Source organism: Phyllostomus hastatus, unplaced genomic scaffold, assembly GCF_019186645.2.
Source record: "Phyllostomus hastatus isolate PE091 unplaced genomic scaffold, TTU_PhHast_1.1 phas_contig_113, whole genome shotgun sequence".
Classification (NCBI taxonomy): Eukaryota; Metazoa; Chordata; class Mammalia; order Chiroptera; family Phyllostomidae; genus Phyllostomus; species Phyllostomus hastatus.
In genome coordinates, this window is record NW_025333530.1 from 1,684,559 (window position 1) to 1,711,536 (window position 26,978).

The 26,978-nt window shown below is 33.4% G+C and overlaps 1 protein-coding gene across 8 annotated transcripts in view; it reads left to right on the plus strand.

Moving 5' to 3' along the window:
* Nucleotides 1-26,978, plus strand: part of GRIA4 (glutamate ionotropic receptor AMPA type subunit 4) — a 384,719-nt gene that overhangs the window by 354,172 nt on the left and 3,569 nt on the right. For 4 of the 8 annotated variants that reach the window (XM_045838595.1, XM_045838639.1, XM_045838622.1 and 1 more), the window contains 2 exons: nt 15,324-15,438; nt 23,843-23,977. In XM_045838595.1, coding sequence (XP_045694551.1) covers nt 15,324-15,438; nt 23,843-23,977 — 250 coding nt within the window. Of the gene's footprint in view, nt 1-15,323; nt 15,439-21,463; nt 21,579-23,842; nt 24,091-26,978 lie in introns of all 8 variants that reach the window. The other 4 variants (XM_045838603.1, XM_045838630.1, XM_045838645.1 and 1 more) reach the window with 3 other exon arrangements.

The window sequence follows — 26,978 nt, forward strand, 5'->3', positions numbered from 1 at the left end:
ATTTGCAACTAGGACTACAACAAAAAAAATCAGAAAAGCATTATCAGCAAATATAGCTGCTCTGTGTTGCTAGTGCCTTCAGCATAAAAAGAAAAAAAAATACATGAGGAATAGAAAACTTAAAAGGAAACCAAGTATCTAGAGCCCTAAGTCAGTGCCCTAACCTTGGACATGCATTTGAAACTAGTTGGAGATAAAGAGAAGTAAATAGGATCCAAGAAAATCTGACATCAGTTTGTCTCCCAGAATAAAAAGTAGAGATCATAGGCCAAAAAAAAAAAATGCTTTCTATTAAACAACATAGCAATGATAATATCATATACAGCAAAGAATCAGTTAATATAAAATTTAGTGTTCTTTGTAGTTCATTTTTATGAAATGGTGTTTAAATTTGGCTTACTATGAAATGCTAAAAAATACTGAGTAGTACATTCCTAAAGTGAAATAATAATATTAACAATATAATATTATAGCTTTCAAATCATTTCCATACATATTTGTTTACTTGCTCCTTTTAACCCTCTTATAATGTCATTTTATCATAGAGGAAGGCATTATAAGTTAGAGACGTTAAGTGACTTGCCCACAGTCCCACAGTTGAGATTAGAACTGAGGTCTTCTGACTCTCTCCAGTGCTCTTATGGAAAAAGAACTATTATAATATATGTATATATAAAACATATACATTATATATAAATATATATAGCTTACATTGAGACTTACTAAAATATTTCTGTCATTCTTCCATGCTGTAATTTCAGCAACATTGACAGTTTCCAGGCACATTGAAAATAGCCGTATAGAGCTCAAGAAACTGTAATGTTTCATTTATATTAAAAAAGAAATAAACCCTTGTTAAGCTGAGAAAATTACACATGGGGAGATTTCAGGTCAGTGCAAAGAAAGATTTTACAATTAAAAATGGTCCCCAAAATGGGAAAAGTTGGCTATGATCCCCAACCATGAGTTGTTCAGGTAGAAGGAAAGGGGTTTTGAACATCTCTTAGATGGCACACTGTGCCAATGACATCTAAATTCCCTTCCCTCTTTGAGAGTCTGACATTCTGAATTATGCCCTGAACTATCTTTAGCAAAACAACCAAAGAATTTTCTTATACCTCCTTGAAGTTGCAGACAATAAGACTGAGGAAAAATTCACTCCCAGAACTGCAGTAGAAGCTGGTCCAGTTTTGGAATTAAATAAACCACTTCTTAGGTAAATAGCTGCTTTTGTCAGTCTGTCTACATTGTGAAGTGAAAAGGTATTTAAGGAAAACACTTCCCTGTAGAAACCACAGGTCTTGCATGCCCGTATATAGACATTTAAAAGTGTATACCAACATCAAGCTTTTGGCAAGGTAGAAATCTGACAAAATTCATTGGGTTGTATAAAAATGGGAATAAAACAGCACAAGTAAAGCACATGCACATAGAAGGACTTGCTTTGATTTTTAAAATAAAACATATATTTCATATTTAGATATGATAAAAAAGTAGTTCATGTAAACTGATATTCTGTGGTGTTTCAATATGTCATGCTTGAGAGGATGACTTTTAGGAGCACCATAGTAGCACCAACAACTTCAGTGCCATTTAATTTTTTTTTCATTTTTCCCTCATCACAAATAACAATCATTTTATGCCCTGAAGCATGAAGACTGCACAACACTGTAATTTTGCCCAGTCTAGGCAGTGTACACAGTTATTCATAGATTCTCAGATCATTTCAGAAGATAAAGATATATCCTTCAAATTCTGTCATGTAAGTGGTTTCCATGAACAAAGTAGGTGTTTCATGAAACACAATTCACTTTCTTCCCTTTAGAGCACAGCTTTACAATTTCTGAATGTATTTGTTTCAGAAAAAAAAGGAAATGCTCTATTTCTGAATATATTCTTTGGACTTTATAGAGTTTACTAGGTAAAAGTCCGGTTTACCAAAAAAAAGCCACTTTTAGAACGTTCATTAAAGATAATGAATGAAGTCAAAGTTCCCACCCAAGGAAGAACAAGAAGGAAACGTGTATGTTCACAGTTGGAGGAGTTTTATTATGTAACTTCAAGCTGATTAAAGTCTATAGGATGAATGTAACACTAACAAATGGTAACTATAATAGAAATATAACATAGAACCTGACGTAGAGTGTTTTATTCCTGCACCTTTTCATAATGGCCATTAATGATTACTACATCCTTCATTTTGACATCACTGGAACATATTGTGACAACCCAAGGTTCCAAAGTACATCCATTTTCTCACCTGATGTCATTTTACTTGATAAAGAATTTTAATAAGTTACCCAAAGTTAAATAACAATAGCACATGATCTTGTATGGGTTCAGGCTCATTCTTGGTCTCCACTTTCCTTCATGTCTCACAGAATTCAATCAATTGTCTGGTATTTTATTATGGGAACCAGTCACTCTCTCTGAAATTATGCCAAAGGGTAATTAGGAACTGACTCTAAGCTCAATTAATTAGACAGTAGTTTCAAAAGAGAGAAAGTAATTCAAATAAGAAAAGACTATTGGAGTTCACATGAAGGAAAAATAAATAAAATTTAACAACTACTACATAGCAAAAATGTGTATATGAATATACTCCCCCACACACACAACTTGTCATCGGTGCTACTGCCTTCGGCTGGACAGATGCTGCAGCTGAAACCCAGGTCAGAGTACTGCTAAGTAATAGAGCTGGAACAGACGCCCATCACTGTTCAATTTCCAAATCCTTGCTCCGTTCACTATGCTGCCTTGTTTCTCTCCAAAGACATTACGAGTCTTTTCTTTTTAATTTATAAAAATAAATAAATAAAAACCCCACCTTTATCTTACCTATAATTTCCTGTTTAAAAAAATAAGACAAGCCCATAGTTTCTGATAATACCCACCTCTCAGATTTATTCCTAACCCTTCCATCTAATCACCCTTTGAATTTTTTTCGTTTTTATAATGATTCTTGTTCATACCAATTTAGTGCTGCTCCTCCAAACATGTCACTGCTTGTAGCACTACCATATTACCCCAGAGACACAGGGAACAGCAGGGAGAAGAGCTGAAACACCACGGCACACACCCCCCCCCACAAGGAACTGTAGGTGTTCCCCACCATACCCCCCGTGATTGATTCCCACTGATAAATATTGCCCAAACAATACCCTTCCTTTAATTCCCCTACTACTCAGTTCATTCCCCTTTGGCCTAATCCTTAACATGGACTGTAAATTCAAGTCAATGAATGCCCCAGTATACCAGGCGGTTGGTAGTGTCTTGTGAGACCTGAGGAAGGGGTTGGCCAGAACTGAACTTGACTTTAATACAAGACCATGTTCTATTATTGTTTAACTTTGGGTATTTCTCCCCTAGGAGGAGGACAGAGGAGAACTAACCAGCTCCAGGACCAAGGTAAGAGGGGAGTTTTCTTTCAAAAGAATGGGTTCCATCCATTTGAAGGAAACCCCTCCCCCACCCGTTTTTTAATTCCTTTTTCATTATACCTTTATACTTTTTAACCCACCAGCATTAGCAAAACAGCTTGCTATCTGTGTCTATAGTTAATTGAAAATCCACTTACAAATGTTATAGCAGGAGAAAAATATAAAACCTTTGGACAAGTCATTATCAGTTTATGCTAATACATTTATATTTTCCATCACCATCAAATATCAGTGCCAGCCTTCCATTAAAGATTATATTCTTGTATAGGCCTTAGGAAATGGTCATAAACTATTAATTTCTCTGTGTATAGAATATGGATAGTAACTAGCAATCAAATCATAACAGTAATGGGATTGCAAAATGTTAAAACTAAAATCCAATGTTTCTTTGGAAACTATATCATTATAAAGAAAATTTTTATTAGAAGAATCAGCTGACTTAATTTAAATGATATATAATTTTAAAATATAAACAATCAGGCTGGACTTCTGGTGTGAATCTGTATAGACTTAGATTTTTAAGGTACTGTATGAAAACTGTGGTTAGAAAAAAAAAAGAAAAAGGAAGTACTGTTGTCTTGAGCAGTATTTCTTCATGCTTATACATCCTCTTTCTGGGCCTCTTCTGTTGCTTTTAATGGTTTCCATTGTTACCTTTCATGTTTTATGTTGTTGTCCATGGAAATCATCAGTACTGCCTGCCTTCAGTACTCTTGCCCTTCCACAGGAAAGAAAGCCAAGGTCAGAAACAATTTAGGTCATTTAAAAAGTATCCAGAATTTGAAATATCAGAAGAAAGGCAGGCCCTATGGATTATGGAGGGACCAGCTTCCAGATCCCATACAGCTGTAGTTCTTTGCTCTCAATGCCCTCCAAAGAGGCTAGATCTTCTGTGACTGCAATAGGTTTTAGGAAAGCTTTGGACCAGGTAACTAAGACAATCAGGGCTTCCTCAAGAAGAAGGAAATTTTAGGAAGAAGAAGAAATGTGCATAAAATAATGAGAATTAAAGCAATTTGTTCCCAATAAATAGTAATCATCTTTCAGAAACACTGTTCTGTGGTTTTATTACAAACATCCTTACATTTTGGCATCACCTTAAAGTTGGATTGTTGATTTTTTTAATGAAAGAAAACCATTTCAGAAGGGTATATTTTTGTTAAAGACCACTGTCTTCTGAACATTAATCATAGTAGTCATATGAATAGGAACATACATGAGAGGACACATGAAATAGTACGGTGGTTTTCACACCAACACACACTACTGATGTAGACAATGATATGCAATAGTCTCCAAACCCAGAAACCTAAGCACTGAACTTCTTGTGGATAACACATTTCATGGTCAGATGTCAAATAGAACCTAATTTTGACTTTCTCACTCACTGACCCCTTTAGTGAAAAGTATAGGATATATCTGAGGTGCATTGTTCATCCCTGATTTATTCACTTCTGAATCTTAAGAAATCAGATGTACTGATTGTCTAAGCAATCATGCAAGAAGTGTCACAATATTTTTAGCAGACTATGTATTAGAATTTGATATCCATGCCAACATTAGTTATGTCAGGCAGATTTGTTGTGTACTTTAAATTCTTATGAAATATTTCATGGTAATCTCATTCAGGGAAAGAATTGATGGTTGATGCATAGTGTCTTAGTTCCTTTGGGTAACCTGAAATTGAAATGAACACCATTTTCTGTTTTGTTGTGTTTCTCAGTAAAGTAAAAAATTTAATCTTATATTAATTGTATTCAATTTGTTAGGTATATTAAAATAGTTAATGATGGTGGTCAAATTGATTACTTAAGAAGTACCCAAATTCTGAGGAGAAACAAATAACTGAAAGACTATATAATATGTCCTAGCATTAACACTAACAGAAGCAAATATAGGTGAGGCTATTTTAAGAATTTAAATATTTGGTCACTTTTTCTTATTTAAATTGTTTAATAAAAAATCAATGGAGGTTAAAATGTATTTCCATTTTGAAATATGGTTATAAGCCCTGTTACTCTTAAAGATAAAGCAGCTTTGTGTTTCACTTAGAGTGGCAAAAACGTAAAACCTTTAAAGGTACATGGACTTAGAATTCTTAGGCTTCAGCTATTTTCAGAGAGTAACAGAAAAGTGATCTGCTCTCTTGTTATGAGCTCTCTTTGAATGGCAGGTTCAGACAGCTTCATTTCAAGACCCCTTAGCTAGATCCCTAGATCCTTAATACATATTTTTATCACTCAATTTTCCTTTTTATTTGTGCCATTTTCCCACCCATGCAAAATCCACACCAGAAGTTAGGATAGATAAAACAAGATTGATTAAATCTGAAAACTTAAATAAGAAAGAAAAATTGAAAGTTTAATTTTTTCTCTCAAGAACTTGATGGGAAATTTAAAGTATTTGCATATGAAGGTTAACTAGACATTTTTAGAGAATTAAATGCATGTTTAAATATAAAGTAAAATAAATCTTAATCAAGTGAAACCAAATATAGTTGGCATTTAATGTGTGTAGATGATAAATGTAATTTTTAATTTCTAAAAATGTGCTGAATTATACTATTCTAAGTAGTAAATTTCATAACAAAAGTATTTTCTAAATGTGATATATTTTATTTACTGCACATAAGTAGATTAGAACTGAGTTGTAAGTATACCATTATGTGGGAATTTTCATCTTACAGTTTGGTTAGAAGTATCAGATTTTCTTTGACACGAATAACAAATTTGTATTTGATTTTTGCATTTAGTATTCTTTTCTTGTCCACCAGTGCAAACTGAACTGATGGTCCTTTTGTTTTAACTATCTATGATCTCACTGAAATACCTCTTTAGATAATTTTTATACAATGGACCAAATTTTCTGCCATTATTCACAATGATATATCAGTAATCTTATCTCCTTTTTGCCAATGTTTAATAGACAGTTTTGAAGCCTTTTGTTTTTTTATTTTATTTTGTTTTGTTTTAAAATGTTCTTTACACAATATCTTCTCAAAATTCATTAGGTTCAATGGTCAAATGATTTCCTTTCATTGCCCAACACATTATTCTTCCATTTTAATAAGTTACTAGAAAAGTAGCACATTAAGTTAACTCAGAGACATCAATTCTACATGTAGTCATTGCATGCCAACTATATTTCTTGTCCTGCATTAGGATTGAGAATGGTATTAAGTACCATAAGACAAAGTTATTGTCCTCCATGAAAGAGAAAAAAAATGTACAGAGACAGCATTGTAAAAAATATCACTCAGAGCAAATGTGAGTGCTCCAGATAACAGATCACTTAAAGAAACAGGAAATAAAAAAGAATCTAGAGTATCTGGGAAACACTCCATAAAAAAGGTTTAGGAGGACTAGTTAATAAATATCACTTGAATGATAAGTCAATGAGTGATTACTGGAAAATGATAAGAATTTCAGAAAAACTAAGGAAGAAATAAAGGAATTCCTGATGAAGTTTCTATCATTTAAGATTAGAGGCATTTCTGTATAAAATATCTCTGGGACAACAAGGTAACTAGGAGCCTGGTGGGAGGGAGAGAAGGGCTGTTTGGGGAATTAGAGAGGTTATGAGCCTGACTCTATCCAGACCTGGGTTCCAGTCCCACTTTTGTCATTATTAGCCATGTGGATTCAATGAAGATTCAATGAGAATATGAAGAACCTGACAGAGTGTCTGGTTCAATAAACTATAATGAAATTACACTTTAAAAGGTATGTGTAAGCTGAATTGTTGGGAAGTCTTGAATGTCAGAAGAAATAGAATAGAATAGTATCTTGGAGGCAATCATAGATCACTAAAGGTTTTTGGCAAAGCACTAAAAAACAAGCAGAGGCAAAGTTATTCTGATGCTGGGCAGCTGAGAATGAATTGAGAAAATCAGTGGATCTTGACTCAGATGATAAAGCTGTTGACTAAGGTAATACCTGTGTGATAGTAATGAAAATATAAATTTGAGAGACTTTTCAGAAACAGTGTTTTTGATGGGTAATTGGCTATAGGAAAGAAAGAATAATGAAAATTCAAAGATGAGAATGAGCTTCTGTGATTGGCTTCGTTATTTTATTATTTGTTTTTACATTTCTATTTCTTCTGTGAAAATGTTTCTAATCTAACATACTGAAGTTTCCTTATAATGCTATTCTTGGGAATCCATAGTTATATATCCTAAAAGGTTAGAACTTAAATCATCAAGAACCTTGTATGTATCAAAATACATCTATTATGTTTTAACCTTGGAAGAAAACAAATATTATATCCTAATCAAGTCATCTTATAGGTTATATGTATTGTTTTTTAAAGAAAGTTATCTACTATATTTCATTCTTGAATATTTAAAAAGAATTAGATCAGTTGACAAGATTACCTGCCTTTGAAGTTTTGTCTCCGCTTAAAGGGTATTTAGCCAGAGAGAACAGGAATTGCCATTTTACTAGTAAGGGGAATATATGAGTCCAAGCTTAATCAAGCATAACCCCTACCAAGCCTGACAAACTTCTCAGGAAAAATCAAAGTTCCCTTAGAAAGCCGTGGAGGGATGAGTAATAGCTTATTTAACTAGATAGAAAACGGTACTAACAAAAAGCAAATGAACCCTAGGGGGAAAGAGCACTGGACCGGAAGGCAGAAGACCTGATCCCAGCTGGGCTTTGGTGAGCAAGTCACCTAACTTTCGTTAGACCCCGGCGACCACATCTGTAAAATAAGAAAGCAAAAGTCCACCTCTAAGCCACATTTTGACTAAAAAAAATCTAGGATTCTAGTTCTTTAAGGCAATTGATGGGAGTTTCTAAGAATCAACAAAGAATGGAAAGTAGAAACATGATCCATGGCCCATGGAATGGTGTAGAATCCTGGAAATCTTACAGTGAGAATAAGGAGCATGGACTAGGAGATGGAAGAACCTAGTCAGGGAGGGGGGCGGTCCACACAGCAAACTGCGGTTCAGACCCAGGTGAGGCATCTGGTGAAAAGCCCAGCACCGCTGACCAACTCACATTCACTGACTATAACAGACACCAGCTCTTGTATTTTTGGACTTTTATTTTAGAATAATAATAATCACAATTTGTAAAATGAATGATATTCAGAGATAATCTGAAGCACTTCACGATCCAGGTAGCGGTGGTCTCATCTTGAACAAAGCCCTCTTTTATATGATTTGTTCACACATGATGATGATAACAACAGAGTGGTTAGGGGCAGAGACTTTACCCCACAGCACCTCAAACAGTACCCTGAGGTGACCACAAATAAAATAAAATTTATATTATTTAATATGAACAACTACTGTGTTCTAAATATTATGTAATGGTAACTAGAAGAATTTTTGACAGTTTTATTTTTAATTTTTATGGACTTAATGTACAGTCCTTTAAGAAGTCCCACACATCATATGCTTGCAGAATAATGACAAATCGAGGTTAGTACCTGGAAAGTTCCTTTCCACCAAAGTACAGTCTAATGATCTCTTCTCTTTTATGATTCTGGGGCTATCATGGTCATAGAAATATTTTTCTTTCTCTTACCTTTAATAGCTATACTTGAAAGTAATCATTAATTGATTTTAAAATAACTGTTATTAGAATCTAGAGCAGATACTTACCTGTATTCATAAGTGCCCTTCCAAAGTCCATGAATCCCTTGAAACTGTATGCCAGTCTATGGTTTCATAAGTTTGTACCTTTCTTGAAAAAGTACCCATGGCTTTCATCTACTTCTAAAAGAGGTCCATGGCCCAAAGGAGGGATAAAAAACTCTACTCTGTGACCAAAAGTTGACAAAAAAACAAAAACATAAAACTAAACTGCATGAAATATTTGTTAAATAAAAATCAGGCTCCCTGCTAAAAATATAAAATTTTTTATTTGTTACTATCTCTAGCTGGTGCTCAAATTAAATTACTGGCAGGCATCCTCACAAAAATCACAATGTTCCATCAAAGAATCACATTCTTCAGACCTGGTTCTCAAATAGGAATCAGTCAGGCAAATTCCAAATAACACACAACTTAGAGACAATGCCTGGAACCCAGCAGAGTATCTACTTAATTTGTTCAGTTGTCTTTGATTCAACTGGAGTGTGAAACACAAAGATCTCTCTATGCACTAACTTAATTGTTTATATCTCTTATCAAATTGGATTTCAAATGATCATTCTATAAATCATGTTAGGTCTGAATTATCTTTCAACAGATAAAAAATTTCCTCCTAATTTTGACACTAAATTATTGATCACTAGTGACATGTAGGTAAGTCTTGTAATAGCATAAGCAAACTGGAGTGGAAATTTAGTTTCTTTTCTAAAAAAATGTTTGCATAGTAATTTAGCTTAAATTCTGCTTTTGGAAATGAGTGCACAAATCCAATGAAGCAAGAAGAGTCTGGTGCTTGTTTACTGGAAGGAATAATTTGGGAAGAAAAATAATAAGGGAGCTACAAGTTAAGTGGACAATTTGTGAAGCATTGATAATGCTGAGAATTGGTTACTCTCCAGGCTTAAATAGCTGACAGAAGGTAGAACTCTGAACCCAAACACCTTTCCTTAAGATCAGATGTATTTCGTCTTTAACTCTTTATGTCACAGCCTATTGATTTTTATTTAATTTTTATATTTTCTTGATTGACAAAAGTTCTTTTTCTCAGTGTTATTAATTCATTTTAGTCAAAGTTCTTGGGCTTCTTGTAAATTCTCAGTTTTTCTGTTAATTTCTTCCATCCACCTTTTTTGGGGGGAAATCATTAATTCAACCACAAAGGTAAAATCTCATGTGATTTTTCACCTTCCTGCTTGTGTATACAACATTTGTGACAATACTAACAACACAACCTCATTTAAATAACAGAATGAATAGTGTATGTAGGGTTATTTTTTATTTTTTATGAAATTACTACTTTCTTACTAGAGTAGTCCTGAAAAAAACATTCTTCATATATTTCCCTGCCACATAACAAAGTTTAAAACATATGAGTTTTCCAACCTGGAATTTTACTTAAAAAAAAAAAAGATACAGTGAACATGTGGAAAGTCTTCAAAAACAGAATTTTAAAAAATTGTTTCAAAGAATTGAAATACACTTTTTCTCCTGGGATGTCTAACATAGTTTCCAGGCAAGGAATCTCTTTTTCGAAAACTGGAGATATGTACATTATTTGTAATGGCCCACTTAGCAGGACTCAAGTCTATTCACCATCACAATCATTTAATTCAGCTTTAGGGAAAAAAAACTTTACTTCTCATGTGACTATGTGTGAAAACATCAAGTCTCTCTAAGCCACTGAGAGTTCCATTAACCTCCTGCAGATTCTATCTGATAGGGTAGGTCCCCTAATATTTCTCTGCCCAATCTGTTCCCCTCAAAAAGGTAGAACTTTTGTAGAAGCCAAATTCATCATAGTTCCTCCAGCCTGTGGCTAGAGACACAAAACCAAGTGGAACAAAACAAACTACATAATCAGGAACAACGAATGTTTTTCTGAGATTCTTAAGAGTAATTCCTAAAGTCTACTTCTTTCTCAAGTTTTTTAATTGAAAATAAAATATGTATTTTGGTTTGCATAAAAACAATTCTTTTAGACATTATATTATAAAATAATTGAGAGGGCATTTTTTTCCTGATTATTAAAGTATTACTTCTCATTGTAGAAAATTGTGGGTAGGTGGAGAAATTTAAAGAACCAAATGCAATCTAAATTAATTACAATCCTTCCATAGGTACATTTTTCCATTAAAATATATAATATTTTATTATCAAATTAAAATCACAATGATTATACAAATTTGTTTCCTTTTTCATATAACATTATACTATAAGCATTTTCTCTTATTAAAAACTTTTGATAGTTGTAAAACATTCACTCATAAGGATCATTACTGCTTATAAATACTATCACCTAGGGTACTCCATAAAAATGTAGAAATGCTGCTCCAAATTCAGAAGAATTTGATATAGTAAGATTAGTCTCAAGCATCTGTTTTATAGTAAGTGGTTCTGATACTCAAATTAACCTTGAGAACCACTGCTGTGTACCAAAAGCTACTTCTCCCCTTTTGTCAGGCATGTCAATCGCTCCCAATGTTTTGCCATATAAGCATACTATGAGATTTATTATGCTCTTTTGTCAACATCATTGATTAATTTCTTAAGACTGATTCCTCAAAGGTGAACTATTGTCAGTGATTACCAAGGGTAAGAACTGTTTTTAAGCTTTTATTGTATAAAGCCATTATTACTTCTTTCCATTTTTAATTCTATCATCAACGTATGAAGAAACCAGTGTTCTCACTATATTAACAATGGTTGGACTTTTTCTGGACGGACCTCATATATCAGTTCTTTACAATAGTATTCACAAATCCAGGCAATCATAAAAAATACTTTATCAAACTTAAACTTTTATTTTTTTTTACTTAGGTAGACATTTCATCAGATGTAAGCTTTAAAACCTCACCAACAGAAAAATTACACTATTATAAATATGGTCTAGAAGTAACTATAATGAGTATGGCATAAAGTAAGCATAAAAGCATGTTCACATCTATAGATTTTAATGATAAATTATATGGAAAGCTAGAGGGTAAGAGGTAAATATATAGTATGAGTTAACTATGCCTATAATATCTTTATTTGCACTAATTAGTTTACCTAAAATTAATAAATTGAAAAGTTTAGTTCTGCTAGGTCCTCTCCCCAAACTTTTATTTTATGAAGTATTTCAATAACATTATTGGTTACAAAGATGGGTTTCAGATGCTAGGGTAATAAGGCATGGATTTTAATAATCCCAAATTCAATCGAAGAAAATGTTAGGAATAAAAATCCCTGAAAATTTTCCAGAGATTCTGGAATTTGCCCAGGTGAGGGTTTTCTTTCTAGCCCTGAATCGAGTTCTCCATCATCTGACTATTATGGGAAAAACTATAAATAGGTTTGTTTGTTTTTTTAAACCTAGAATTCTCCTGTAGCATAAGACAATGGCAAATAAGTAAGAGACCTGGGTCTTTTTTCAGTCTGTAAAAGGTCATTGTCACTATATGTGGGCTCTTAAATGTGGTTTAACATCTGGCAATAATATGGCCACTTGTTCTTCCTCTCTTCAAATATTAGTTGAAAACAACCCATTTCAACTGAGTTTATTCTGGAAAGGCTGCATTTAGTAGAATAAAAGGAATCATTAATGTAAGAAAGAACCCCCAGTATTTTCTTCTCTTTATCTCCTTGGCATAACACTATTATAGCTTCTCCGATTCTTAATAAGGACAAGAATTTCCCTTATTATCAATATGTATTTCTGAAAACTATGTCTGAAATGCATGAAAGGGATTCCAAAGGGATAAGAAAATGTACTGAAGCAAGGATCTTTGCCCCTCATTTGCCTGACTCCTTATAACTGCCCTAGGCTTGCTTACAATTACTCCTTCAGAGAACCTTTGTCCTTTTGCCTGGATAAATCAAGGATAAAAAAATCTTTTTAATCTATTTTAGCAAAATGAGTGAAGTAAGTTTATTTATTTTTAAAGTCATTTGATGATTCTTATTATTAACACATAAAAGCATGCATTCCATAAAGCAGAATACATGTGCTAATGGTCCTACATACGTGGTTTATGTTGCAGCTTAAATAGCAATTTAAAGAGGCTGTTAGACACAAACTGATTATATTATGAAATTACATCTTCAGACAATTGTAGAAAACAGGCATCTTTAACAAGCAAGGAAATCTTGAAATCCTGAAGACTATCTCTAGATATTAATTACAAAATGCTTTTTATAGACCATTAAAGAAAAGCTAGTTTTATATTTGATAGTATAAAGTGGACTTTCTTGAAGGACCACATTTTCTGGAAGGAAAACATGAATTAATTGTGAACTGGGTAGTGAATTATCTACTGGTCAAGTGTATTATATCAACCAACTACAGACATACATGCACACATACGTGGAGAGCAGTGTGAAACTAAACTGTTTTTACATGGCCTATTACATGATATTAGAAATACAATGTCTTAGAATAATTTTGTAGAAAGCTAATTCCAAAAAATTTTCTCAATGTAAAGCCTTTTTTCTTTATCCATTCCTTTATTTTGCTTTTTTGTTTTCTATTGTACTGTGAAACTGTCTTTGGATATGGCTAATACCCCTGTTAAATAACCCTCTCATGAAATTATTTTAGTTTTATCAAAGGAATGGTCTAAACCAGCACATAAAATAATTGGGATGTCACTTTATTTTTTTAACCTAATATGAATATTAATGCTAGAAAAGTGGATTATAAAAATAATTTTCTCCAAAATAAAAAATTTTAGCAGTTAAGTTTAAATCATTGAAAGGCAAATTTAGTTTCTTGTGAACACAAAAGAAATTAAAACTTCTTTCACCCAGCAGCATTTTTTTAAAAAGTAGATGTTTCCATCATCATCAAATATTCTGCCAGCAGTTCAGTCTGGTCCTTTTGGTGAGTAAACTGACACTCCAATATAGTTTGCTTTAAGAAGTATATTAATTATTTTATGCCACTAATGTGGCAATTATTTGGGAGTGTGGGAATAGCTAATTATTTAATTAGCATTTAGTAAATGGCAGTCTAACTCTAAAAAGAGTTAATACTCTCAAAGTGTGTGGTTTACTAATGGGAAATGTTGCCTCTCCAAGTGGATCAGACCATCACAACATAAGCAGATGAAAAATGAACATTGATTACTTGAAATATTACAAACAAATTCTAAGAGATAAACACATTAATAGGCTGATTATTAGTGAAAGAAGCAACACTTATTAGTCTACTGAATGATCAAGTTCAGATGTTACTCAATAATACGGGGTTGTTATGTTTTATTTTTTAAATTCATTTGGCATTAAGTAATCACCAGACTCAGTATTTATCAAATAACATAGTAGAAACTGTACCCACATTTTCTCAGTATCTCAGTCATTCTCTAAATTTAACAGAATTACATTAAATGCTGGGAAAAAACTCTTGAAAGAGATAGCTTATTTTAAAACTGTAACTTGAAGTAAGAAAGGAACCAAATGCATAGGAGGCAAAAGCCCATGAAAATGTTTTATAAATCCCTTTAGAGAATAATTAGAATATGTTACCTCTATCCCCCTGTAGAAATTAGTTAACATGGAGAAAACCTAATGTAGAGAATTTCTTTTACAAAGTTCACATCACATGCACCATGACGTCCTAGAGTTCAATTACTTAATTTAAGCAGTCAAATTGGCTATATGATTTCAGTTATCTAAATATCATCTAATGACTTTAAGAATCAACACAAAATTCAAATAAAAAACTTTTCCCTGAAAGCTGCCACTACCTTTCTCCTAACTCTCCTGTGACTTCCAGCCAGGACAAGGAACCAAACACGGAAATCCTAGATCCTGAGACCAACTAAATCAAGCAAACCAACTAAGCTCACAAAAGTAATAAAGGGAACAATAATTAAGCCAGACTGTTGTCAGAAAGCCATATGCCATCATGCTTTTCCTTCCGGGAACAAATTTTCATTTCAGTCCCTTTTAGGTCATTAACATTCTCGGCAAAGAAATTCAAGGCCCAATTCTTTCTCAATTACTAGTAAATTCAAGTTATTACTGTTTTCAAAAAAATCCATCTAATTGATTGGTGATGTCAGTTATTTGACAATAGATGAACTGTGAAAGTAAACAGCACTAAATACCACATGTCTAATACACTTTGAAATCAGTCACAATTGCCTTGGTTTGAACTCTGGTGGAAAGGGCTGCAGGATGGCAAAATGAGAGGTTTATTTAGCGTCTGGGAGAAGCTTTTAAGAGAGCTTAAGTCCTCATTCCTTCTAACATCTTAACAGCTGTGCAGTTTCTTACAAAATATGTTTTATCGTTTCAAGAAATGCTGTTAACCTCGCAGTTTTAAAACTGAATGAACAAGGCCTCTTGGACAAATTGAAAAACAAATGGTGGTACGACAAAGGAGAATGTGGCAGCGGGGGAGGTGACTCCAAGGTTAGCCTCAATGTCACCAAAAGCGGGTAAACAGTATGTAAAGTAATAGGTGTATCTGCTGGGAGACTTACAGTTTGGACCTACTAATACCATCAGAATTGCTAGTCAAGTCCCTTCACAACATAAGTATGCAATTACTGTCAAAGCAAAAATATTTGCAACCATTATCAGTTTGGAGACACAATAACAAACTTAATTAAAATAAGTCACCGGAAATCTATAACTCTGAAGAAGTCGTGGATCAAATATTGTAGTTCTATAAACTTTGGTCTTCAAAAATCAGGAAAAGATACAGTTTTTGAAAGAGTAATTTGGCAAAGAGAAAAGAGCAGAGACAGTACATCTTTCTTGTTCACCAGAAGTTCAATGAAATGTTTTTAAGTGATAGCAATAACTTTACTCCACCTAGATCTGTGTACAGAGCAGAAAATTATTTCTCCATCTAAACCCCACAAGCTTCCATTAAATAATAAGTTAAAGAAAATCAAAGATAATTATGTGAACTAGAAATGTTTTGTGTCTTGTAAATATATCAAACCACAATATGATCAGACTATAAAAACAAGAGCAACTCAGCATGTTTTTACTGCCTCAGTGTAGCATTTCCAGCTTCATAAAATTGTGGGGTTTTTTTCATTTCTAAACAGTGTCAAAAGGAAAAAAAGAGGCATACAATGAACAGAACATACTACCTAGTGTCCGAGGGCTCTTCTTCACTACAAATAGCCTTAAAATAGTCCAGAGATGGGAATACACTGACTGAATTTTCTTTTCTTATATACCTCCAATTGGTGTATATAAGAATATTGAAAATATAGAAGTATACAGTCTTGTCTTCCTTTTAAAATCTAGAGAACAGCTCAAAACAAGAAGTCCTGCTTCTCTTCATGTTCTTAAATGGACTACAAATTCTCTCACTTTGCAACCCAACCCACAAAAAAGTATGCTGTTTTCAGGGAGTACTTGCCAGATAGGTGGCTGCTAACTTTACCCTCTTTCACTGCTTCCCCCACTCCCCCTCACTCCCAATCTGAAGAGCCTTTAAATTCAGCTTACTTGTATATATATTCCTATCTAACAACCAGCCTTACTGCAGGAGGAGGAAGGATAAATTTTGCCAAATGAATATTCTGGCCACAGAGGGAGGCATGAAAGCAAAAGAAACAACAGAACTGTGTGGACCCAATGCTGATCATCCATCTCCTTATTCTGAGAGAGAATACTGGAGAAAAAGAGAACAGAAAGGCTAGAGAGAGTTCTTAGAGCTTCCTTTGGGATGGTTCCCCTTCAAGACACCTCCATTTGAGGTACCAAACGTGTTTTTTCTTAAGAGATATTAATTCTTTCATATTTTGGATCCCTAATTTTCCAAAAATGTTTTGATGGTTTCCATAAAAATATAAATAAATGTGTGGACATATATATGTATGCATAGAGAGAAAATTATTCCAATTTACACTAATAATCTATTTCTTCATGCAAATTAGAAATATATAAAAATGGGCTCTAATAGCACCAGAAAAAAACAGAAACAAAGATACCGTATTTCATCAGAATAACTTTACTTGCTAATTTTATTTCTTTGTATCAAAAATAGAGCAGTATAACGCTGCTTACCAGATAAAATTTTCCCCAAAAAAATGAATAATGAAGTCCTATTTTAGTATATATTAAAGAGCCTTTCCAGAGGAAAAAATAAGCAAGCAGCAGCAGAAATGTATACACATAGTAGAAAAATATATGCAACAAAATTCATTTTAATTTATTTAAATAAGGTGGGACAACTCAGATTTTAATCTGTTTGCATCTAACACATTGTTTGGTACCTAATGGACATGAAGTAAATATTTGCTGACCAAAGAAATAAATATGAATTTAACTTTATAATTTTCAAAAATCTAATTGCTTGTTCTCATACGTATTTGGTACACTACTTTCATCAAACATGAACTATAAAATGATATTCTAAAATGCTATTTCAAATTTTAACAAATAATTTTCTAAAATGTTATGAAAATTTAACCTAAAGTGCTCCCCCAAATGAAATTGCCTTATGTTCTATTTTCCCTCAGAAATTTTGTTTCCATACTAAAAAACATTCCTACTAGCTTGTATATTGACATTATTTACCACCAAGATAATAGGTGGTTGCAGTCTAAATGTTAATAATGCCCAACTCTTAATTTGTAATAAAAGGTGATATTTATATGGCTGCTTAACCTAACTTAGTTCAAAGTAAATTAGCAGGAGGCAAATTATTACTTTTTCAGTTTTGTTTTTCACCTTCTTCAAAAAAGGTAAGGAGCAAAGCGCTGACTTAGAACATAAAGAGACTGTAAGCCTTCGTTGAGTGTAAAGCCAAAGCAGAAGAGCCACTTAAATACTGTCAAGAGAAAATGCCCATTCAGAGATCTCAGCACAAGCACCCTGGAATCGGTGTTATCAGAGGTCCAAGAACAGAATCTCCGTAGCAGAAACTAAGGGGGAAACCATGGAAGGCTGTTCCACATGAGAACAGGTTTAGCTTACGAAGAGACAGTTGACTCACATCCAGAGGATTGTAACTGGGGAAGACATGTTCAGCCTTCTATTCAGCAGCAAATATGAAACCTCCATTTTAACTGGTTCATGGCACCAGTATCTTTGAGGAAAAAGAGAATTACGCACTGTCCTTCCCCTTAAGGAACTTACGATTTAGTGTAACCAACAGCTGAACTATTTAGAGTCACTGTGGCCACTTCCAGTCACAACCTGAAGCTATAAAATAATTAGTATCACCTCTCTCCTGAGAGACACTTCCAGGGAATGAAGTTCTGAGCAAGGCAACCCTCAGCCAAGAGTCTTCACACTGAAATTAAAAATTTTACAAAAGAAGCAGGGGGAAATGTCCTATTTCTTAAATGAAATAAAGTGGAAAGGGATGAATCGGGGAGTACTTAGTCATTTGTTCAAAAACTCATTTGAAGTTGTTAATATTATTGCAGTGTGGTATTTTTTTGATGATCACAAGAAATTCATAGTAATTCTTGTGAATAAAATAACGGAAGTTTACTAATTGACAGTGAACCTATTTAAGAATATCATTACAATGTCTAAAACTCATTTTCTCCTGTGATCAATCTGATATGGTTTAGATTGAGCACCAACCACATGCAGAACTGTATGCCAGTTTTTTATGTGAATTGTTTAATCCTAGTTCCAGAAAGAAAATGTGGCAAATGCCTGTATTCACCCATGACCTGTAAAATTGTTGAGTCTTTTGTTTGTTTTAAACTTTATTCTCCTTATATGTATATCAAAGTAGTCACACTCATGGATGTGGATATTCATTTAAAAATCATTTGGTAGGTATAATTACCAAAGTAACACATCCTTCAGAAATTATATTAGATCACATAATACCCAGTTTTTAATTTAGCCCTTTGAAAAATACATCCCATTCCTGACTTTAAAATATGTTATACTCATAAATGGCCTACTTCGCTTCGCCACAGAAAGGGGGCCCAATGCAAGAATACAGAACTTACTATGGAAAATCTGAATTCATAAACAGGGGGAAATGTGGTAAATGAAAACAACTTAGGGGAGCTAACCCTTGGAGAAGAGAAAGGGTCTCCCAGTAATTAATTCCTTGCTCAGTGCCTGACATTCCACCAGTTGACCATTAAGTCTGGTTAATAATAAGTATCTTACATTCTAAATCCAATCTAATCTTACCTCTAAAACCAGGCTACTGAAGTGAACTGCAGGAGAGACAAAAGACACAGGGGAAAAATAGAGTCAGGAAAATTATGACTTGAAGAAACAGAGATAAACTAAAGGCAGTCTTTATCTAATCCTCAATTTTTCCTTTATTCCCCTCCCCCATTTAGAAGAAACTCAGAACTACTTTTATTTTCTCTCTCTTTTCAGCTTTAAGTTCTCCTCCTCCCACTGCACCTATTCAAGGAAGGTAATATAGGCTAATATAGTGTACTTACACAGGTTTGAAAAGGCTTTGGCAAGTTGGCCTGAGAACATAAATATTCTTCCAGTTTCAGCTAAAGGAAAAAGCTTGTTCTGGATTCACAATAATTTAAACTTAGCAACTTTACAGAGCACTTACTCTCCATGGATACCCTAGTAAAAAAACTGTTTTACAAAGGTAAATGAAATGTGGCTTTTGTTTTTGATAAGTTCACAGTTCACCAACCAACCTGAAACGCAGTTTTGTGATAGTCACGTCATAAAGAGGAGGGAAGGGTGAAGCATGGAGACGGAGGTTGTAGAGATAGCCGCTAAATTAACCATAGTCCTCACCCTAAATTAACTATAACCTTCCCCACCCCAAATTCAGCTTTTAGTAGAAAGTGTTAAATCATGCTCATGTTAGATTTTAATCCACAAAACAATATTCCAAGTATGTGGCAAATTCATTATTTAGAAATCAGATAAACAAAAAGAAAAATATATTTTGGAAACACTATCGGAACCAACAGTATAAAATGAATAGGTCTTAACTGTTTAGTTTACCTGTTAACCAGAAAATTCAAATAACCAGAAACCCCATGACCTGAATATTCTGTTGTTAACAGTTTTAACTGCACAGCTAGTTAAACCATTCCTAGTTATGTGAATAGATGGGTTAATCTCTCTGTGCCTTGCTTCCTCATTTGTAAAATGCAGGTGATAATAGTAACTAGACATGTAAAATGCTTTTAGTAATGCCCGGTGTGTAGCAAGTGCTCTGTAAATGTTAGCTACCATTATCATCATCATTGTAAATAGTTTTGCACGTAGGTTTATGGAATTCATCCGTTGGTAACCAAATAAATGCAAGTTATGTTTCTCTGGAGGCATTCAACATTTCCCAGAAGAGAGGCTTTAAGACATATAGCCAGACAAAATGACTGTGGCAACCTTAGAAATGTCTAGAGGAATGCAACACGACTCTCTCTGAATGTTTATAAAACAAACAAAAAAAACCCACAAACAAAAACAAAAACAATAACAACAAAAGATACTAGGAGTTACTGCTTCCCATCCATCTTCTTACCCTTTATTTTGTATACACAGAGGTTAACGTGGGAACGAAAGCAAAAGCAATTCTTAGCTTCCTTGGAACATTGATACTGAGTGATGTCTGACCCTTTTCTCCTTGAGACTCCCTATAAAACATTAGTGTTGAAAGACTCAAAGATAGTAGAAAAGAAAAAAAAAACAGGATTTTATGGTACAAGGAGTTTGCTTGTTTATCAAAATCACATTTACACCTAACCTGTCAGGTTTTTATTGGTAAGACGTAGTAAAGTATATAATAGTCACTTCTCTTTATACTTCAAGTAGATTAATGTGGTCAGCACAAGATGGATAAAAATTGCTTCTGGTGATATTACGTAAGTTAAATACTGAAGTTCAGAATGAAAATATCAGCACGGACTTACACTTTAAAATAATAATTTACATATGTCTGTTTATAAGGACCTATATGAGGTGGAGTCTAGTAACACTTGAATCACCCTCCCCTTTCAGCTGGGTCCTGGATGAGAGAGGTGAAGAAATCTATTTAATGCCGGACACTGCAAGCATCCTTTTCTGCATAAACTAAAATCCCGCTATCTGATCATAAGAAAGATGGGAAATGAAACCAGTCCTATCTAGCTTCTATTTAAATCTGTCTATCAACCTGCAGCCACTTCCATTAATTTTGCAAGAGGAAGAAAGCAGCTCTGGAATTTGAGTAGCTCCCACATTCTTATTGGGAAATTATAAATGCTCAAGAAACCAACCCAGGCCAATAGTTTTGGATTCACAGTAATTGCATACAGTTTATTTAAAAATCCTCCCTAGCAGTATGTGCCTGTTACCTAAAGCGATGGAGCAGGCCCCAGTTTTATGTCTGATTCTAATCCTGGGCTGACACTACAAGACATAGCAACTACTGTGGCCTCTGCTCTGTCACTTTGCCATGCGATTCTAATGTAGTTTTACTTGAATAACATAAAATAACATATATAATGTTATTTATGTTATTTTCCACGTGAAGAACTCCTGTAAACCTTGCCGTTTTGAAACTCAGTGAGGCAGGCGTCTTAGACAAGCTGAAAAACAAATGGTGGTACGATAAAGGTGAATGTGGACCCAAGGACTCTGGAAGCAAGGTCAGTCGCTGCAGCTCGGGGCCTACTCTTGTGTTCACAAAGCAGTAAATGGGAGCAATTGTCAAAAAAGTATATGGACTCAGTTAAAAACTAAACATTTTCCTATACACTATACCTAAATTTGAAACCAATGTCATAAATTTCAGCCACAGGGACAGTCTTTTCCAGAAATTGCAACCTGCTCCCCAATATAAGGCTTTTAAATAAATTTAAATTAACTACAGAAATATATAAAATAATAAAAATAAATAAAAATTGTGTTATTCTCAAACTTACGTACCACTAATAAAATAAATGCTTTTGAGTTAAGGTTTTGATTGTTTTGGAGTCAGGGACCATGAGATATATTATTTCAAGAAAAGATGTATTTTCAAAACAAAAAATGAGAAATTGACGAGTAGTCATTTAGAAAAAGACTTTAAATATTAAATATATCTTATTCAGAAGTTCATTCTTTTGTCACCATATTGCCAACTATTCCATTTTAGTTTGGAGACCCTATTATATTTTTGTGCTGACAAATCAACAGAGTGAGCCTTTCAAATATGTTTTATAAAAATGATTTAAATAAGTCAATATTTATGAATAATAGCCTCAAGTTCTAAGATCTTTTGTTCATAAAATTGTTTCTAGAACAATGCAGGACCCTATAGCCCTGATTCTATTGAAAATAGTACTAGAAACATTTGCATTTTAATTCTAAAGAAAAAAAGTAACTTATCCATGAATCTAAATACTGCATAATTTACACAAATTAATAGAATGTAGTAACAGTGCCTGAAAGCCATAGTTGAGGATTCTTAGAATCTTATTTTTTCTGTATCTTCTTTTAGAAAGAAAAAATAGTAGATAGATAGATAGATGATAGATAGATAGATAGGTGATAAGAGATAGATAATTCCAAGACTAAATAGGTGACTGGCTTAAATGGGAGAGCCTCAATTATTTAACAAAGAGACAAAGTCATGTTAATAGCTCCCTTTTCAGGGCTTATCCCTATATTTCAATCACATCTGTCTGCCTTTAAACCAGAGTGGAATGAAACAAGCTCAGCCAAATAATGACACGGTCATCTCAAATCCTTATGTAAAATCTGAGAAGCGCAAATACATGAGTGACTATTTTAAAACAGGAATTACCCTAAATTTGTGGCCCAATCAGTTGGTGTCATGGTTAGTGGACAGTGTTCACAGTACATCTTTGGAATTAAACTCTCTCCTAATAAAATTATTTGTGTCTAAATCACATTTTGCACAAAACATACTGCTGAGAAGATGATGGCCAGAGGCATCCTTCATGTAGTCTACCAAAAATACTTTTCAAATAATATTATATAATATGTATTTTTATAATTCATTTTAAAAGTTCTGAATTCTTGTTATAATTTTAATATCCTCCAAACATATGCTTGACTATTTCTGAATTTATTATGAGATAATATGTATACTAAGGCTCTGGAGAATAATACATCTCAAATATTAACTAATTAAGTATTTTTAAGTGGAAATGGAATATTTTAAATCAATAAAAATAGTTATAAATTTGTCTGTACATAATTTATTTCTCAGTTGACCATGGTAATTTGTGTATTTTAAAAAGTTATCAGTAAAAAGTCACTTATGTGATGCATATGTAATTATTCCTAAATAGTAGGTAGCATGTAAAATAACACCTTTCAGAAAATTTCCCATATGGATGTGACTGAAAGAACCAGTATGTGTGCCTGAGCACACTATTTGCATATATTTGGTAAACTATTGATGAACAAAATGTGAAATTGCTAGCCTAAAAAAATAAAAGTTCATTAATTAGGAAATATGAAGTTAGATTTATTCAAGAGAAATTTCAAACATGAAAATATGGTTTAATGGCAGGAAAACCAAGAGTTCACCTTTTCATGTAATTGTGTTTTAAGCACATCCTTCTCAAACTTAACAATAAAAAGCCCATTTCTACCATCCTATGTAAATATATAAATGCTTATCATGGCAAATATAGTGGTCTTCGTTGCATAGTTAATCATGATAAAATGTTACAGATTTTATTGAATGTATTTACACCCAATTTATTGGTAATCATAATTTCACTTCTGAGCACTATAAACTTTATGTTTAAATATTAAAGGTATATCAGTGATTTATATGCATATATGATTTCAGGTTAAATTGCACACTTATGTTAATTAGCTGCTTGGATTTCATTGTTCTTTGACCTTCCGGATGTGACATTTCCACAGTTAACGGAAGTGTGTTTATCCCCCACAGGACAAGACGAGTGCCTTGAGCCTGAGCAACGTGGCAGGCGTCTTCTACATTCTGGTTGGCGGATTGGGCTTGGCAATGCTGGTGGCTTTGATAGAGTTCTGTTACAAGTCCAGGGCAGAAGCGAAGAGAATGAAGGTGGCAAAGAGTGCACAGACTTTTAACCCAACTTCCTCGCAGCATACCCAGAATTTAGCAACCTATAGAGAAGGTTACAACGTATATGGAACCGAAAGTATTAAAATTTAGGGGTAGGATTTAGGGCCTACTACAGTGAGTGGGTAATGCATCCTGTAAACGCAGTGTTGTGACCTGTCTGTCCAGTGGTGGTATTGCTTGCTTCTACTTAGAGCTTTATATTTTTGAAAACCTCAGTGCAAAGTGGATGGGTTTTCTTTGGCTGCACTGTTCGAAATTTTATGTTGCCAATAGATATCTGCATTAAAAGGGTCAGAAAGACAAAACAAACCAGAAGAAATGCCTTGCGAAATGATTTAAACAGTATGTTCTACCCAAAATTTAAAAGAAATTGGAAATTAGATCTGGGTTTCCTTGTAAGCTAATATTCTCTGGGACAATCAAATTTTAAAATACACATTAACAAAATAAGCATAAAACCTGATTCAAATGATCAAAGCTTATTGTTTCTCAGATAAGGATTTCTGAGAAATAATATGTGTAAAAGCTCCAAGGCATATACTCAAAGCTCAACAAATTTTAACTCCTATTCTAATTTGCTTTACATTAGCCCTCATTCTATATGTTTAAAGAGTAAAACCCAGCCCTTCACTCATCTGACAGTAGTCCTTGAGCCGGACCTTGAGGCAAGAGCAATCATCAGGATATAGACCACAATTCACAATTATTAGATGAAATTCACCTTTTATGTTCACAATATCACTAAGGCAAGCAGACATTTTAGGTAATATAGCAGTTTCTCCATCACATATGTCAGCAATATATGTATTCTTTAGGAGGAACACAGTAAAAGATAAAAATTGCCATGAGTTATTACAGGTTTTTCTCTATCGCTCTTCAGTAAGCGAGATCAGCCTTACTTCCACGTTCTCGTTGCGTCACAATGAAAAAGATAATTCCAGGCATTTGGTGAAATGCAGCAGATGGAGATCATTTTTTAAGAAACTAAACGTCCACTACTTTTTTCCTGTAATGTTTGAAAGTGGTTTTAAAATAAGATCTAAAAGCTTTTGTTATTGCTCTTCCTAAAATCGGGCCTCTAAAACAGGCCTGATTTTCTAAAATTGTATATAATAGCCAACTAAATAGGATGCTCATTTTGATGAAAATGGCAAACGAGCCTTTAAACCCAAAAGAGACATTCCAAGCTTGATGTGCCTTGAGGTCAAAAACCTAATATAATTTTCATAATAAGATCTATGTAATCTGAGGTTATACCAGGTAAACATGCTTGATTTTAATATTCATTTAGTCATATGAAAGCTATTGAAATATCTATATCTTATCTAATTGCTTTTATCCATAACCTAGAAATCAATGACTGAGTATAACTGCACATAAGTAAGCTCAAAGTGGCTCTTTCTCAATTTTGTGGAAAAGAATTACCACAAATCCCTCAATTCACTCAGATCAGAATGTTTTGAGCATGCTGTTGAATAGCAAAACAACAAATGAGGATGATGTCAAAGTCTCTGGGCCTTTATAAGAATACTTTTATTTCAATTAATAGTTACAGAATTGAGGTTTTCCCAAACTGAGAAAAACAATACCTGACACATTTTCAGAGCTAATTATTTAGATTTCATTTTGAGATAAATTTTATAAGGTGTTTTATATAAGATTTTTAACCAGTTTATTAAAACTAACTCTTCTTTAGCATACCAAAAACATGCCAACCACCATCAAGATCCAAGGGCAGAGAAGAAGAAAGAGAGAAAGAAAGAAAGAAAGAAAGAAAGAAAGAAAGAAAGAAAGAAAGAAAGAAAGAAAGAAAGAAGAAAATTTGGGAAGGAAATACTTATGGATGTCAGTTTATTGCTGACATTCTGGGGATTTGTTAAAAAGAGATGTAAATCCCCAGGTTATGTATATACAATTTACATGTAATAAAGATTTTGGAGTCGGAACCTGGCATCACAGTTCCTCACATGAATGCCTCTATAGCTAGGTTGAACTTTTAAGAAAATAAATCTCATATAAAAATAAAGCATTCATATCCATATGACTTGAAAAAGCTTGATAGAATTTAGGGTAAATGAAATGAGCTGCACCTGTGTAGAGAAGCCTTGAAAGTAAATTATTTTTGTTACACTCTCATATTTAATGGCTTTTTCCTTTCAAAAACTCTATTGGCCACAATTATGCAAATATTTTATAATTTAGATAATATTGTCCCCAAATCTAAAAAAAAAAAACAAAAACGTAAAGCCTTCATGTATGGTAGAATTCAACTGTACAAGGGACCATCCCTCAATGACAACACATACAATCAAGGCCATGGCCATTAGTCACAACATTCCAGCCAGACACAGACCATACAGAAGCTTTTTTTGACCATACAGGAATTTTTAAGAAAGTTCCCCAGTTCGAACGGCCTCAATAGATTCATATCAACATGAACAGAAATGACCTTTTATGGAAGTATTGGATGATACAGTATAGGAAATAAGAATGCTAAGAACTAAGAATGCTAAGATATAAAGAGAAAATAAGGAGTTGACCAAGCTTTATTAACTAACACACTTGGTTGCATTAATCTACAAAGAAGGAGAGTACTCAAAAATATGTGGAATGTTTCCTGCTTTGGATCTTTTCCTTTCCTTACAAAGGCAGTCTAGAAAAGAAAGGAAACAAAAAAAAATTTATGGCAAAAGCCTTATGCAAAAATTCCATCTAAAAAATCTCACTGCTTTTATTCATTGTATTTTAGTATTTCCTCTTCAAAAAATTAAAACAGAAGTAAACTACTAATTTAAAAAAGTTATCTATTTTACTTAATATTAAAGTTGAAAGGGAATCTGAAGAAATAAATTCAGACTTTGGTCTTGGTTTGTTTTAATTTAGCAATAAGTGGGTTTTCTATAAAGATTGTATCCTTATTTCTGATTAGAAGACAGGTATTACTAAGACTGTTAACTAAAGCAGAACTATGATAATAATC